This window comes from Ranitomeya imitator, chromosome 6, assembly GCF_032444005.1.
Source record: "Ranitomeya imitator isolate aRanImi1 chromosome 6, aRanImi1.pri, whole genome shotgun sequence".
In the NCBI taxonomy this organism is placed as follows: domain Eukaryota; kingdom Metazoa; phylum Chordata; class Amphibia; order Anura; family Dendrobatidae; genus Ranitomeya; species Ranitomeya imitator.
Genome location: NC_091287.1, coordinates 568,774,235 through 568,791,524, shown reverse-complemented (window position 1 = coordinate 568,791,524; position 17,290 = coordinate 568,774,235). Strand labels below are relative to the sequence as shown.

Below are 17,290 nucleotides of genomic sequence, written 5' to 3'. Positions count from 1 at the left end.
ATCCTGCGCCCGTTCTGTCATGTGCTGCGGCCATCCTGCGCCCGTTCTGTCATGTGCTGCTGCCATCCTGCGCCCGTTCTGTCATGTGCTGCGGCCATCCTGCGCCCGTTCTGTCATGTGCTGCTGCCATCCTGCGCCCGTTCTGTCATGTGCTGCGGCCATCCTGCGCCCGTTCTGTCATGTGCTGCGGCCATCCTGAGCCCGTTCTGTCATGTGCTGCTGCCATCCTGCGCCCGTTCTGTCATGTGCTGCGGCCATCCTGCGCCCGTTCTGTCATGTGCTGCGGCCATCCTGCGGCCGTTCTGTCATGTGCTGCGGCCATCCTGCGGCCGTTCTGTCATGTGCTGCGGCCATCCTGAGCCCGTTCTGTCATGTGCTGCTGCCATCCTTGCTATCCTGCGCCCGTTCTGTCATGTGCTGCTCCCATCCTGCGCCCGTTCTGTCATGTGCTGCGGCCATCCTGCGGCCGTTCTGTCATGTGCTGCGGCCATCCTGCGCCCGTTCTGTCATGTGCTGCTGCCATCCTGCGCCCGTTCTGTCATGTGCTGCTCCCATCCTGCGCCCGTTCTGTCATGTGCTGCGGCCATCCTGCGCCCGTTCTGTCATGTGCTGCGGCCATCCTGCGCCCGTTCTGTCATGTGCTGCGGCCATCCTGCGCCCGTTCTGTCATGTGCTGCGGCCATCCTGAGCCCATTCTGTCATGTGCTGCTCCCATCCTGCGCCACCATTGTATTATATGCCGCCCGCTCCAGTGTGTATGCCCCCGAATGCTGCTGCCATATAAAAAAAAAAAAAAATACCATACTCACCTATCGTCCGGCTCCACTGCAGGTATGTCTTCAAGAAAATGGCGCCGGAAAGCGGGGACTGCGCAGGCGCCGATTCCGGCAGCAGGAATCGGCGCCTGCGCAGTCCGCGCTTTCCGGCGCCATTTTCTTGAAGACACACCTGCAGTGGAGCCGGAGTGTGTCTTCAAGAAAATGGCGCCGGAAAGCGCGGACTGCGCAGGCGCCGATTCCGGCAGCAGGAATCGGCGCCTGCGCAGTCCGCGCCCTCCGGAGCCGGGAGCAGAGGAGCCGGGAGACGGAGCCGCAAGCAGCGCTGGAACCGGGAAAGGTGAGTATACTTACCCTCCCTCCTGGCGGTCCCTGACTCTCCGGTGGAGATCGCGGTATGCGTTCAGTGCTTACGCATACCGCGATCTCCCGGGAGCGTCGCTCTGTGAGGCCCAGACTGCGCCGGCGCTTGCGCAGTCTATAGAGGCTTCGGACAGAGTGACGCTCCCAGCGTTATATTATAGATATATATATACACGGGAGGAGAGGGCAGGCGGCGCTGTGTGCAGGGGAAGTGTGTGGGCCGGGGGTATATATATATATATATACACGGGAGGAGAGGGCAGTCACAGGAAGGAGTATATATACACTAGATGGTTGCCCAATTCTAACGCATCAGGTATTCTAGAATATGCATGTCACCGTAGTATATTGCCCAGCCACGTAGTATATTGCCCAGCCACGTAGTATATTGCCCAGTCACGTAGTATATTGCCCAGTCACCGTAGTATATTGCCCAGCCACGTAGTATATTGCCCAGCCACGTAGTATATTGCCCAGCCACGTAGTATATTGCCCAGCCAGGTAGTATATTGCCCAGCCAGGTAGTATATTGCCCAGCCAGGTAGTATATTGCCCAGCCAGGTAGTATATTGCCCAGCCAGGTAGTATATTGCCCAGCCAGGTAGTATATTGCCCAGCCAGGTAGTATATTGCCCAGTCACGTAGTATATTGCCCAGTCACCGTAGTATATTGCCCAGCCACGTAGTATATTGCCCAGCCACGTAGTATATTGCCCAGCCAGGTAGTATATTGCCCAGCCAGGTAGTATATTGCCCAGCCAGGTAGTATATTGCCCAGCCAGGTAGTATATTGCCCAGCCAGGTAGTATATTGCCCAGCCAGGTAGTATATTGCCCAGCCAGGTAGTATATTGCCCAGCCAGGTAGTATATTGCCCAGCCACGTAGTATATTGCCCAGCCAGGTAGTATATTGCCCAGCCAGGTAGTATATTGCCCAGCCAGGTAGTATATTGCCCAGCCACGTAGTATATTGCCCAGCCACGTAGTATATTGCCCAGCCACGTAGTATATTGCCCAGCCACGTAGTATATTGCCCAGCACAGAGCCACGTAGTTTAGAGACTTAAAAAAAACAAAAAACATATACTCACCTTCTGAAGGCCCGTTGAAGTCCTGCTATACTCACCCTCCACCGCCTTTCCCGCTCCTCCCCGCGCTCCCAGGACCGCTCCATTGCAAGCTGCAGCTTCCGGTCCCAGGGCTGGTGTGAGCAGGACCTATGATGACATTGCGGTCACATGACCGTGACGTCACGGCAGGTCCACACCAGCCCAGGGACCGGAAGCTGCCTCTTGCAATGGAGCGATCCCGGGAGTGGGAAAGGCGGCGGATGGTGAGTATAGCAGTTTTTTGTTTTTTTTAAATTATTTTTAACATGACCTATTTTTACTATTGATGCTGCATAGGCAGCATCAATAGTAAATAGTTGGGAACACACAGGGTTAATAGCAGCGGTAACAGAGTGCGTTACACCGCGGGCCGTTACCGCTGTCATTAACCCTGTGTGAGCTGTGAGTGGAGGGGATTACGGAGCCGGCGCCGGGCAGTGAGTGCAGGGGAGTAGGGGAGGGACTAATCGCAGCGGTAACAGAGTGCGTTACACCGCGGGCCGTTACCGCTGTCATTAACCCTGTGTGAGCTGTGAGTGGAGGGGATTACGGAGCCGGCGCCGGGCAGTGAGTGCAGGGGAGTAGGGGAGGGACTAATCGGACTGTGCCCGTCGCTGATTGGTCACGGCAGCCATGACAGGCAGCTGCCGAGACCAATCAGCGAATGAATAACCGTGACAGAAAGACAGACAGACAGAAGTGACCCTTAGACAATTATATATATAGACTAGATTGTGGCTCGATTCTTACGCATCGGGTATTCTAGAATATGCATGTCCCCGTAGTATATGTACAATGATGATTCCATAATTTGCCGCAGACTGTGCCCGTCGCTGATTTGTCGAGGCAACCTTTATGACATCATCGTCGCCATGGCAACCATTATGACATCATCGTCGCTGTGCCAGTCGCTGATTGGTCGAGGCCTGGCGGCCTCGACCAATCAGAGACGCGGGATGTCTACGACCTTTATGACATCAACGTCGCTGTGCCCATCGCTGATTGGTCGAGGCCTGGCTGCCTCGACCAATCAGAGAGGCGGGATGTCCAGGACAGACAGACAGACAGAAAGACAGACAGACGGAAAAACCCTTAGACAATTATATATACAGGTCCTTCTCAAAAAATTAGCATATAGTGTAAAATTTCATTATTTACCATAATGTAATGATTACAATTAAACTTTCATATATTATAGATTCATTATCCACCAACTGAAATTTGTCAGGTCTTTTGTTGTTTTAATACTGATGATTTTGGCATACAACTCCTGATAACCCAAAAAACCTGTCTCAATAAATTAAGAAAAGGTTCTCTAAACGACCTATTACCCTAATCTTCTGAATCAACTAATTAACTCTAAACACATGCAAAAGATACCTGAGGCTTTTATAAACTCCCTGCCTGGTTCATTACTCAAAACCCCCATCATGGGTAAGACTAGCGACCTGACAGATGTCAAGAAGGCCATCATTGACACCCTCAAGCAAGAGGGTAAGACCCAGAAAGAAATTTCTCAACAAATAGGCTGTTCCCAGAGTGCTGTATCAAGGCACCTCAATGGTAAGTCTGTTGGAAGGAAACAATGTGGCAGAAAACGCTGTACAACGAGAAGAGGAGACCGGACCCTGAGGAAGATTGTGGAGAAGGACCGATTCCAGACCTTGGGGAACCTGAGGAAGCAGTGGACTGAGTCTGGTGTGGAAACATCCAGAGCCACCGTGCACAGGCGTGTGCAGGAAATGGGCTACAGGTGCCGCATTCCCCAGGTAAAGCCACTTTTGAACCATAAACAGCGGCAGAGGCGCTTGACCTGGGCTACAGAGAAGCAGCACTGGACTGTTGCTAAGTGGTCCCAAGTACTTTTTTCTGATGAAAGCAAATTTTGCATGTCATTCGGAAATCAAGGTGCCAGAGTCTGGAGGAAGACTGGGGAGAAGGAAATGCCAAAATGCCAGAAGTCCAGTGTCAAGTACCCACAGTCAGTGATGGTGTGGGGTGCCATGTCAGCTGCTGGTGTTGGTCCACTGTGTTTCATCAAGGGCAGGGTCAATGCAGCTAGCTATCAGGAGATTTTGGAGCACTTCATGCTTCCATCGGCTGAAATGCTTTATGGAGATGAAGATTTCATTTTTCAGCACGACCTGGCACCTGCTCACAGTGCCAAAACCACTGGTAAATGGTTTACTGACCAAGGTATTACTGTGCTCAATTGGCCTGCCAACTCTCCTGACCTGAACCCCATAGAGAATCTGTGGGATATTGTGAAGAGAAAGTTGAGAGACGCAAGACCCAACACTCTGGATGAGCTTAAGGCCGCTATTGAAGCATCCTGGGCCTCCATAACCTCTCAGCAGTGTCACAGGCTGATTGCCTCCATGCCACGCCGCATTGAAGCAGTCATTTCTGCCAAAGGATTCCCGACCAAGTATTGAGTGCATAACTGAACATTATTATTTGATGGTTTTTTTGTTTGTTATTAAAAAACACTTTTATTTGATTGGATGGGTGAAATATGCTAATTTATTGAGACAGGTTTTTTGGGTTATCAGGAGCTGTATGCCAAAATCATCAGTATTAAAACAATAAAAGACCTGACAAATTTCAGTTGGTGGATAATGAATCTATAATATATGAAAGTTTAATTGTAATCATTACATTATGGGAAATAATGAAATTTAACACTATATGCTAATTTTTTGAGAAGGACCTGTATAGATATATACATACACGCGAGGAGAGGTCAGTCACAGGAAGGAGTGTATATATATATATATATATATATATATATATATATATATATATATATATATTATATATATAATCAGGTTTAAAGGGAACCTGTCACTTGAATTTGGCGGGAGCGGTTTTCGGTCATATGGGCGGAGTTTTTGGGTGTTTGATTCACCCTTTCCTTACCCGCTGGCTGCATGCTGGCTGCAATATTGGATTGAAGTTCATTCTCCGTCCTCCGTAGTACACGCCTGCGCAAGGCAATCAAAACTCCGCCCATATGACCGAAAACCAGTCCCGCCAAATTCAGGTGAGAGGTTCCCTTTAAACCTGACAGGGCACACCTGTGAATTGAAGACCATTCCCGGTGACTACCTCTGGAAGCTCATCAAGAGAATGCCAAGAGTTTGCAAAGCAGTCATCAAAGCAAAAGGTGGCTACTTTGAAGAACCTAGAATATAAGACATAATTTCAGTTGTTTCACACTTTTTTGTTAAGTATATAATTCCACATGTGATAATTCATAGTTTTGATGCCTTCAGTGTGAATGTGTGAATGTACAATATTCATAGTCATGCAAATACAGAAAAATCCTTAAATGAGAAGGTGTGTCCAAACTTTTGGTCTGTACTGTGTATATATATATATATATATATATATATATATATATATATATATATATATATATATATATATATATATATATATATATATACACATATACATACATACACACACACACACACACGTGCGTCTCACAAACATAGAGTATCATCAAACAGTTAATATACATTTCAGGAGGGAACATTTTGGATTTTACAATCATTTTTCCAGCTGGTGTTATAAAGTATTCTAATTACTGAGATAATGACTTTTGGGTTTTCATTGGCTGTAAGCCATAATCATCGACATTAACAGAAATGAACACGTGGAATAGATCACTGTGTGTAATGACTCTACAGAATGAATTTCACTTTTTGTATTGAAGAACTGAAATACATTTTTGCTGACCTTCTGATCTTGTGAGAAGCCCCTGTGTGTGTGTGTATATATATATATATAGTGTATGAGAGGAGGCACGTGTGACACCAGGAAGAAGAAGTGATGAACGATGGAAATAACGGAGACATTACCGACCTGTACATGATGGACATAACATGATCACAACCTCCGGAGTCAGCCTCGTGCAGAAATCCCGGCACCTCCTGCCTCTGAGGTTATAAATGGTCGTCTGAGGAAGGAAATCCTCAGGATCCAACGCCAATCACGTCTCCGATGTGCTGGATGGGGACAAGTCTGGAGACTCTGCAGCCACAGGAGCAGGTTGCGGCCATGCAGGCTATCACAGTAGTGCGAAGGACATGCGGCCTGGCGGTGTGCAGAAATAGCCGCATCTCTGGATTCACCACTGGAGCAATGTAACGCTGAGCTGTGCATCTGTGAGGAATAGAGGGTCTGGCTGCCGGACGGCCCCGTTGTGCAGATCCTGGTGACGGCGCACTCTCCGTATGTGACGTCCAATTTCACTTGCAGCACAGATCGCATCCCTACGCTCCATTCCTCAAATCTTATGAGACCACATGGTCAGCACCACGAGGCTTCATGAGAGAACATCACACTGGTCCTACTCCTAGGATTATGGTCTGGAGTAGCAGCATGTATGGCGGCCAGGCATCTCTATTCCTCATTGTAGATGCACTAACAACACAGCGTTAAATTTATTTAGTGGTAGGGCCAGAGGTAATTTCTGCACGCCCCCAGGCCGCATGTTTCTCGCACTACTGTGAGCGCCTGCGTGGCCTCAACCTGCTCCTGTGGTCGCAGTGTCTCCAGACTTATTTCCATCGAGAACATAGGGGACGTCATTGGTCGGTGATTACACAGGAGCTGCCAGCAACGGATACTGAGGATTTGTACAATTAGCGGCAGAACCTTTCTCGGACGAATAATAACCTCCGTGACAGCAGCTGAGAATGCAGGTGCCAGGATTTCTGCTCGAGGCCGACTCCGAACTGAAGACATTCGGAGGTTTAGAACATTTTGTTTCCATTTTCCATCATGTACAAATCAGTATGGTCTCCACCGGGTAATTTTCACAATTCCACCTCGTCGTTTTCAGGTGTTACAGTTTCTCTGTGTGTGTGTATCTGTGTAGATATATATATATATATGGAGCATGGTCAGGGCATATATACATAAGAAGTGTAATCCAGTATATACCTCAGCAGGTCGTATAGGACCATTTGTCTTTTCGTCCATGCAGTACAGATGTATCCATGTGCCATCGTTGTTTCTCACAGATCAGACCCTCTGAGTAGGATCAGAATTTTCTTGTAAATGATCTCAGAAATGTTTGTTTCATTTCAGGAGTGACTGTGCAGGATTTTGGGTCCCTTTTCTACCGTTATGTAATGACTTTCAAACATGTCTCGAGACAGAAAGCTTCTTCGTCAGGACCCGTCTCCGGATCCAGAAGGTTTCTCAGACTCCAGCAGCACGTCCTCGCAAGAAGGTTCCTCCACTTCTGCTAAAGCAGCACTAAGAGGTCCCCGGATTAGGAACCGGGGTCATTTTCCCTTCAGCTTCTTGCCTGTTGACTGTCAGCTCCATGTGTTTTCATTCCTGTCTGAAATCGAGAAGTGCACGGCGGCTTTGGTCTGCTCAGACTGGAGTAAACTAATGCGTACGCCGCGACTATGGAGAGTGGCCGACTTTATGAGGCTTGGAGCTGTCCTCTCGGGTATGGATGGGGTGCTGGTGTCAGTGAGGGAGTTTGAGAGGTGGAAGGAATGGGTGCACCAGTATGCGTACCATCTGACGTCCCGCGGAGCATGCTTGTCTGTCCTTCGGGCTAGTTTTGATTTGGGAGATCAAAGAACCAAGTGGGCCGACTTCCTCCTTCAGTTTCTTGATGGCGTTCACTGCGGAGATCTTCAGGAGCTAGAGTTGAATTGGACGTTGACGCATCTGGAGCCTCTCTACATTTATCCACCAGGTAGCATTGCACAAATATGTTTGGCCAAGACCGACCAGTTCAACAGCTTTCAGACTCTTTTTGAGCGCCTCACCCGTACATCTCCCAAGCTGAGCAGCATAAAGCTTCCCTTTGATTGGTCAGAGCATTCGGTATCGCTTCTCACAAATTTCCAAAATCTCAGCACATTAGAGCTGAACTATTTCTGGGTTTTTAAGAGCGTCCGGCCAGAAATAATGCAACAGCTTACAAGATCCCTTCCCAAGCTGAAGACTTTGATCCTTCAGGTTCTCGTTCCTGTAAAGGACTTGGGCGTCTCGTACCCTATGGAGTCTAAATCTCTGGAGTTTTTGGATGTGTCTCAAAGTCGTGGACTGGTATTCAGTTACCTTGATTTGCCATCCTTAAAAGAACTTAAGATAAAGAAAACCATCAGGGGCATCATCTTAAATCGTAGAACTCGGGTTGCCCTTCAAACCCGATGGACATGTTTATACGACTTAATCAAGGCGGGCACGCCAAAGCTCGAAGTGTTCAACTCGCACACGTTGCTTCCAAACTGGCAGACAAAGACTTACCTGGAGCTGAGCGAGGTCCTCCTGCAGTGTTGTTACTGCATCCAGCACACAGACACATGGCTGCTCTGAGCCGAACCACCTGCCCACCCACGTTTAGTCCTACATCTCAGGAACTCGTCATGGGACTCTCCTCATCTGACTAGTCATTAGGGGCACCATTGTGTCACGTGAAAGAGACCTCCATTAGACTTTAATTAACTTTCGAGTACATACTCATTCCTACTCCAAAATCAAAAAAGCCTTGGTAAATTTTATGCTTTTTAAAAACTCTGTTCAGTTTTTTTTCTTACCGGTTTCTGTTTTTTTGATTTGTTCATTCTTAAAAATCCAGTAGTTGCCTGATCAGGTTCCCCAAGTGTTGAGGACAACCCGTGACTTTTCTTTTTTAAGGTGAAGCACATGTGCTGTCTTTGGCCTCTTGTAATGGAAAGTATAGGGGTGTGGACTTGTGTAAAAGATGCAACGATGATGGGGATGAGACACTCACCTTTCACCTTTAGGCTTCCAATCATTTACCAAAGAGGTTGTGAAATGTGAACTCGAGTGACCGTATACTGGTTTGTGGTTGAGGAGAGATAAGTTAGATGTGACTTTTCCTTGTGTGGAGAGAGACCGAGGAACTCTCCATGGAGTCTAGAAGAAGCCCTGACTGTAGACATTAGGTTGATCTCGCAGGATACAACACAACTTTTTTTGATTTGTAGGTTGAGCAGGTTCAGAAAATCGAGAAATGAAAAGTCTCGTGTGATGTTATTGATGCACGTAGACACTCTCCCTAGTAGCTCAACTGTTCAGATTTTCTTCTCAATGATGAGCGAACCTGCTCAGATAAGGTGTTATCCGAGCATGCACGTATGCTAACCGAGTGTCTTCGCCGTGCTCGAAAAATATGCTTGAGTCCCCGCGGCTGCATGTGTTGTTAGAAAGCTGCGACACATGCAGGGATTGTGAGATAGCCGCGAGACATGCAACTGCGAGGATTCGTACATACTTGTCAAGCACGCCTAAGACACCCGAGCATGCTCGAATAATGCCTTCTCTCATCATTTTGGAAATAGATTTATACAACAAGGGAATAAATTGACATGTGTGAACATATAGTCCCGTAAAATAATCTTCTTATTTCTAAAAAAAAAACAAACAAACAAAAAAAACGCCAATAACCCAGTGTAACAAACACTTGGCAATAATTAATCTAATCAGTTACAGAGATCTGAAATCAGACCATGGATAATTCCACATAATAAAGTTACTACTATAATGATATCCATATATGATAACAGCCTGTAAATACCTGCAGAGTTCCTTACTAATATTCTAGACTGCTTTTACCTAACTGTAGCGGTGGGCACCCTAGATTACGAGAAGTGGCGCCCCCACTCGTCGGCAGCTCTCTCTGCCTTTCCCTACTAGACTTGTTGAAGTCATTAATAGTAGATGGGAGAATAGGTGAAATCGGCAGACCAAGCAAAGCCAACTGCTAAATGCAGGTCGGTAGACCCCCAACTATACATTGAATATGGGCATAATAGCCCCCCAAAAATCACAAGGGGGTCATAGTTGGCAAAAAGGAACTTATTGTGAAAGTATAGCGCCTCATCGCATTTTCCCGTCCATTCCGCTTATCTGGAGGCCTTTTGGATGGATGATATATGATGCAGGAAGCAGAGATCACTGTGATACCAGTTAATCAAGTGTATGGGCTTTAAGTATCTGTCCAATATCAGGAGTGAATAGAGTAGTATGCCCATAATGTAATCAGCCAGATTTACTTACTGGGCTCCTCTGTCTGCCGAAAAGCAGTGTGCAGGCGTCTGCAGAAAACACTACAAGTATTTTGTTAATAAGGCACATGCACAATGGGCAAATGAGGGCAGGCATGCACCCCAGGCTGGAACGCATCGGAAAGTGCCGCTATATTATTATGCATTATATCGCCATTTATTCAATGGCGTTTTACATGTGAGGAGGGGTATGCATAATAAAAACAAGTACAATAATCTTAAACAATACAAGTCATAACTGGTACAGGAGGAGAGAGGACCCTGCCCGCGAGGGCTCACAATCTACAAGGGATGGGTGAGGATACAGTAGGTGAGGACCCTGCCCGCGAGGGCTCACAATCTACAAGGGATGGGTGAGGATACAGGAGGAGAGGAGACCCTGCCCACGAAGGCTCACAATCTACAAGGGATGGGTGAGGATACAGTAGGTGAGGACCCTGCCCGCGAGGGCTCACAATCTACAAGGGATGGGTGAGGATACAGGAGGAGAGGAGACCCTGCCCACGAAGACTCACAATCTACAAGGGATGGGTGAGAATACAGTAGGTGAGGGTAGAGCTGGTCATGCAGCGGTTTGGTCGATCGGTGGTTACTGCAGGTTGTAGGCTTGCCGGAAGAGGTGGGTCTTCAGGTTCTTTTTGAAGGTTTCGATGGTAGGTGAGAGTCTGATATGTTGGGGTAGAGGGTTCCAGAGTAGGGGGATGCGCGAGAGAAATCTTGTATGCGATTGTGGGAAGAGGAGATAATAGGGGAGTAGAGAAGGAGATCTTGTGAGGATCAGAGGTTGCGTGCAGGAAAGTACCGGGAGACGAGGCCACAGATGTATGGAGGAGACAGGTTGTGGTTGGCTTTGTACGTCATGGTTAGGCTTTTGTACTGGAGTCTCTGGGCAATGGGGAGCCAGTGAAGGGATTGACAGAGGGGGGACAGGTGGATTAGTCGGGCAGCAGAGTTTAGAATAGATTGTAGGGGTGCGAGAGTGTTAGAGGGGAGGCCACAGAGCAGGAGGTTACAATAGTCGAGGCGGGAGATGATGAGGGCATGGACTAGGGTTTGTGCAGATTCTTGGTTGAGGAATGAACGGATTCATGAAATATTTTTGAGTTGAAGTCGGCAGGAAGTGGAAAGGGCTTGGATATGTGGTTTGAAGGAGAGATCAGCGTCAAGGATTACCCCAAGGCAGCGAGCTTGTGGGACTGGGGAGAATGGGCAGCCATTTACTGTAATGGATAGATTCTTCGGGGGGGGGGGGGGGGGGTCACGTGAGATGGGGCAAATCTTCCTGTATCGCCCCTACGTATTGAAGGCGCACGTGCGTTTGGATGTGCTGACCAGCCTGGAGCATATCGGGTCTCTGGCACAACATCATGGGTGGAGTCCATGTGCGTCTCGGCAGGGACGCAGGTTCCCATCTCCAACACCCTCCCAGCCATGCACGACGACATCAAGCAATTTAGATACACAAAGCATTGGCAAAGCCTGTGCATCCATTACGTGTGAGTGGTGTAAGGTAGCGAACAGAAGAGTGCGATGTGTAACTTTAATCATGTGTTCACCAGTATCCGATCATCACTAGTGTCTATGGTGGCTCTCATTGAGGAATCATTGAAAAACTCCCAATGGCTCCCATCCTTCACACATGTCCATCCATGCTCATTTTGTCTCTTCCAGTCCTGGCCCCAGTGATGGTCTAGTAGGGTTCGTAGGATCGCCCTGCAGTCACTTAATGGTCGGGGAGGGACACCATTAAATAAGATTAAAGTTGTCAACACTTTTTGTAGTTTTCATTCATTGTGATGTCTTTCAGTGGAGGGGTACAAGCTGGGTTCTCGGAACCAAAACCACTGTTTTACGACGCGTCTTATTGGGAGATCATAGGCCTAAGAAGGGCGGGAATCTTCTCTAAACTCTGCTGACTTTCTAGGTACGGTCACCTGAGTCAGTTGATGCTAGGACTTGGTGAAGCCTTCATATCAGTTTTTTGGTTGTCCGTTTATTATGTTACATACAAAACCTTTCCTGCTGTATATCGGGGCAACGCAGGAAATGTATGGTGTGTATGTATGTATGTATGTATGGTGCGATGTATGTATGTATGTATGGTGCGATGATCACATGCGGAACTGACATTATCTGCTGTCGGTCTCAGCTGTATATTACAAGGGCTTAACCCCCTAGATGTTCTTGACAGTAGTGACCACAGCATATACAGGGGTTTTTTTTTAAGGGAGGGAGGGCTCCTGCGATCATGAGGTGTTTTTGGAGGCCCTGATAAACCCAGTGCAAGTAAGGGTCTGATGGTTAGGCAGCTATGGTGGCCTGTTAGGTTCTGCCATCAGTGGGACTAGCGGGCCTCCTATCCGTGTGATACCCTGTACTATTGCAGGGTATTAGACTATTGATTACACAAATGAAAAGACAAGGCCTGTATTGGGACTAAGTTAAAACGAAAAAAATAAAAAAAAGTCCAATAAAGTTTTATAAGAATATAACAAAAAAATGTAAAAAGTGCAAAAAAATAACAGAAAAAAATGTTCAGCTGCTAAAAACGTATTTGACTAAACAAAACAGGAACACAAAACTGGTATCACTGCGTCTGGAATGATCCAATCTATAAAACTACAAGTCAGTTCTAGTTCTCTTCCTCTCTGAAGAGACAATTTGCATAATTAGCATATTTCCCAGAGGAGCATTGCGGCTTTAAGTCTCCTCATCTCGGCATGCTTAGCATGTCAGTCTCCGCAAGGAGAAACGATACTTCTTTGAAATCTATAAAACTGTCTAATTATTTATCCCGCACGGTGAACGCCATAAGAAAGAATAAACACCAAAAATGTTGTTTTTTCATCATAACCGAACACTTAAAAAATGGAACAAAAAAGGATTGAAAAGTTGCTCATAAAAATGTTCTCTCATGCTGTAAAACACAAGCAGTGATGCGGTTCCGTCTGCACAACTGACAGCTCTGAGTGTCCCCAGGGAAAAGCAAAACATTGCTTGTAAAGAACATCACAACCCCGAATAAATGTGGTGTCGTTGTGATCACACTGACCAGTTCAAAATGGCATCAATAAAAACTGCTCATCCCTCATAAACAAGTCCTCCCCCACCAAGCTCGGGAGAGGAATAGAAGGGCTGGGGTTATGGCGATGCTGCAGCAAATACATTATTGTATATCAATGGTTTTAGTGGGCAAAAATGCCAAAATTTGAAAATACTTTATGGTCTAGGTGATCACGCCGAAATGAAGAAAATGAGCCCCACGCTGAGCGCCAAAAAACACAAGGTAAAGACAGTTCCAGATTTTCTGTCTTGTTTGTTTATTCTCTTTCCCAAACTATGGAATAAAAAATAATTTAAAATGTCCCCCCCCCTCCAAATGCCACCAATAATATCAGCAAAAAACAAGCCCCCACTCAGCTGAAAGGGCCTGGAAAACTAGTCCAGTAAGACCACACTCCCAGAGCCAAGTGACCTCCTCCTGGACCACGCTCCTAGAGCTAAGTAACCCCTCCTGGACCACGCTCTCAGAGCCAAGTGACCTCCAGGACCACGCTCCCAGAGCCAAGTGACCCTCCTGGACCACGCTCCCAGAGCCAAGTAATCCCCTCTTTGACCATGCCCCTAGAGCCAAGTGACCTCCTGGACCACGCTCCCAGAGCCAAGTGACCTCCTCCTGGACCACACTCCCAGAGCCAAGCGACCCCTCCTGGACCACTTTCCCAGAGCTAATCGACCCCTCCTGGACCATGCTCCTAGAGCCCCTCCTGGACCACACTCCCAGAGACAAGTGACCCCTCCTGGACCACGCTCCCAGAGCCAGGTGACCCCTCCTGGATCACACTCCCAGAGACAAGTGACCCCTCCTGGACCACGCTCCCAGAGCCAGGTGACCTCTCCTGGACCACGCTATCAGAGCCAAGTGACCCCTCCTGCACCACGCTCCCAGAGCCAAGCAACCCATCCTGGACCACGCTCCCAGAGCCAAGCGACCCCTCCTGGACCACGTTCCCAGAGCCAAATAACCCCTCTTAGATCACGCTTCCAGAGCCAAGTGACCTCCTCCTGAACCACGGTCCCAGAGACCAGTGACCCCCTCCTGGATCACGCTTCCAGAGCCAAGTGACCCCTCTTGGATCACGCTTCCAGAGCCAAGTGACCCCTCCTGAGCCTGCAGCCCAAACCACAGGTGACGTCCACGTGTCATTGCTGAGGAGGATAGAATCCACTGAAAGGAGGTATCCGGGTCTAAAGGCATGCACACTACACCACCACTACTGACGGAGATAGAAAATTTTTTTGAACCACTCTCCATAATCTTTGAAAATTCTTGGAGAACAGGAGAAGTCCCAGAAGACTGGAGAAGAGCAAATGTCGTTCCTATCTTCAAAAAGGGGAAGAAGGTGACTCCAGGGAACTATAAGCCGGTGAATCTGACTTCCATACCAGGAAATATCTTTGCACAAATTATTAAACAACATGTATGTAAATACCTGGATAAGAATGAAGTGATTAAACAGAGTCAGCATGGGTTTGTAACCAATAGGTCATGTCAGACTAACTTAATTTCCTTCTATGACAGAATCACTGACTGGGTGGATCAGTGAAATGCTATAGATATAGTATATCTTGACTTCAACAAAGCATTTGACAAAGTATCTCACACCATCCTTATAGAAAAAATGACCAAGTATGGAATGGACAAGGCAACTGTTAGGTGGATTCATAACTGGCTTAGTGATCGGACCCAAAGAGTGGTCGTAAATGGCTGCACATCCAGTTGGAAGAATGTCTCAATTGGGGTACCACAGGGCTCTGTCCTGGGCCCTGTATTGTTCAACATCTTTATGAATGATTTAGATGAAGAAATTGAGGGTAAACTGATTAAATTTGCTGACACAAAGCTAGGAGGGATAGCTAATACTAGAGACGAGAGAGAGGATTCAAAAATATATAAATAAACTGGAGCAGTGGGCAGCAACTAACAGAATGGTTTTTAACAGGGAAAAATGCAAAGTACTACATTTGGGTAATAAAAATGAAAAAAAGCATTTATAGAATGGGAGGAATAGGGCTAAGCAACAGCACATGTGAAAAAGACTTGGGTATACTAATAGATCATAGACAGAACATGAGTCAACAGTGTGATGCAGCAGCAAAAAAGGCAAATGCAATTCTGGGATGTATTAACAGAAGCATTCAGTCTAGATCACATGAAGTCATTATTGCCCTCTACTCTTCTTTGGTCAGACCTCATCTGGAATACTGTGTCCAGTTTTGGGCACCACATTTTAAAAAAGACATCAACAAACTGGAGCAAGTTCAGAGAAGAGCGACCAGAATGGTGACCGGTCTGCAAGCCAATAAGTGGAACAGGCGGCCACGAGAGGTAGTGAGTTCTCCTTCAATGGAAGTCTTCAAACAGGCTGGACAGACATCTGTCTGGGATGATTTCGTGAATCCTTTGAGCAGGGGGTTGGACAAGATGACCCAGGAGGTCCCTTCCAACTCTATCATTCTATGATTCTGTCAGGGTGCCATGAGATGACCCTAACCTGAGCTGTGATGAGGAACACTGTGAGCAACGGATAGATAAAGCACGGGCTAGTAAAAGGTAACCATTAGCCACCCAGACGGTGAGAAAGAAAAGTCACCAGCAAGATAGCCAAGTGTACCAATAAGGCACTCATCAATACCACCGGGGTTGGATCATGCAGGCAGGAACTTCCAAGCAGATGGGGACATGAGTGGAGGACCCAAAAGTGACCCCACGCTTATCGCCGTAACCAGTACAGCTTCATCTGGTGACTTTTCTTTCTCATGGTCTGGGTGGCTATTGGTTACCTTTTACTAGCCCATGCTTTATCCGTTGCTCACAGCGTTCCTCATCACAGCTCAGGTTAGGGTCCTCACATGGCACCCTGACAGCAGGGGCTCCTCTTGCTGGATTTGCAGCATTGAGTGTTTAGACCAGTGTTTCCCGAACTCCAGTCCTCACGACCCTCCACAGGTCATGTTTTCAGGATTTCCATGGTGTTGCACAGGAGAGAGAATTCCAGAGGCCTTCAAGATAATTCCCATCACCTGTGCAATACTAAGGAAATCCTGAGAACATGACCTGTGGGGGGCCGTGAGGACTGGAGTTTGGGAAACACTGGTTTAGACCCTTAATTTGGTCTCATGGGTCATATTAGGGACTTGTCCTAACTTATTTTTTATTGGATTTATAAGTTCTATAGATTCCAGGGTGCATTGGACAATATTCATTATGAGCCATATTGCTTTATTTCTATAGGGTCGTTTTGCACCCTGTTGAATTTCATCTTTTGCAGGGGGTTTTGAGTGGTTGTTCCTATATGTTTGCACTAATGTTTTATGTCACTTTTTGCGATTGTATGCCAATAAAGATTATTATTACTTTTATTGATCCTTTTTGGTGCAGTGTGCATGCCTCACAGTAGTGCTTTTCTCTTGTTTGTTTCGATAGTTCAACTCTGAGCCCAAATGGTGCTGCTTACCCACTGATCCCGGCCGTGTTCCCCCATAGATGGTATAGAACTCGGGAGCAATAGTGTAATAATTCCCCATCATTTTTCTCTTTTTAGTGATGGTAAAGATGGAACATTTTCATTTAAATCAACTTATTATTGTAACAAATGTCATTTTTCATCATCACACAGGCCCAAGATATAGAAATTGGTGAAATGTGTGATAAAAATGCTTGTCACCTCTATCAGTATCTGGTGACCACCCATCGCCTCCATCATCAGTATCTGGTGATCGCCCATTATTATCATTATTGTTTATTTCTATAGCACCATTGATTCCATGGTGCTGTACATGAGAAGAGGTTACATACAAATTACAGTAAACAGACTAACAATGACAGACTGGTACAGAGGGGCGAGGACCCTGCCCTTGCGAGCTTACATTCTACAGCATGGTGGGGATGGTGACAATAGGTTGAGGGTTGC

At 46.9% G+C, this 17,290-nt stretch overlaps 1 protein-coding gene across 1 annotated transcript in view; it reads left to right on the top strand.

Annotated features, from left to right (window-relative positions):
• The window catches only part of LOC138643215 (uncharacterized), a 15,407-nt gene extending 3,320 nt beyond the window's left edge, over positions 1 to 12,087 (top strand). Inside the window, exon 2 of the mRNA XM_069732067.1 lies at positions 7,348 to 12,087. Within this exon, the coding sequence (XP_069588168.1) occupies positions 7,405 to 8,601 (1,197 nt within the window). The 5' untranslated portion in view covers positions 7,348 to 7,404 and the 3' untranslated portion in view covers positions 8,602 to 12,087. The remainder of the gene's footprint in view (positions 1 to 7,347) is intronic.
• Positions 12,088 to 17,290: the final 5,203 nt, after the last annotated feature.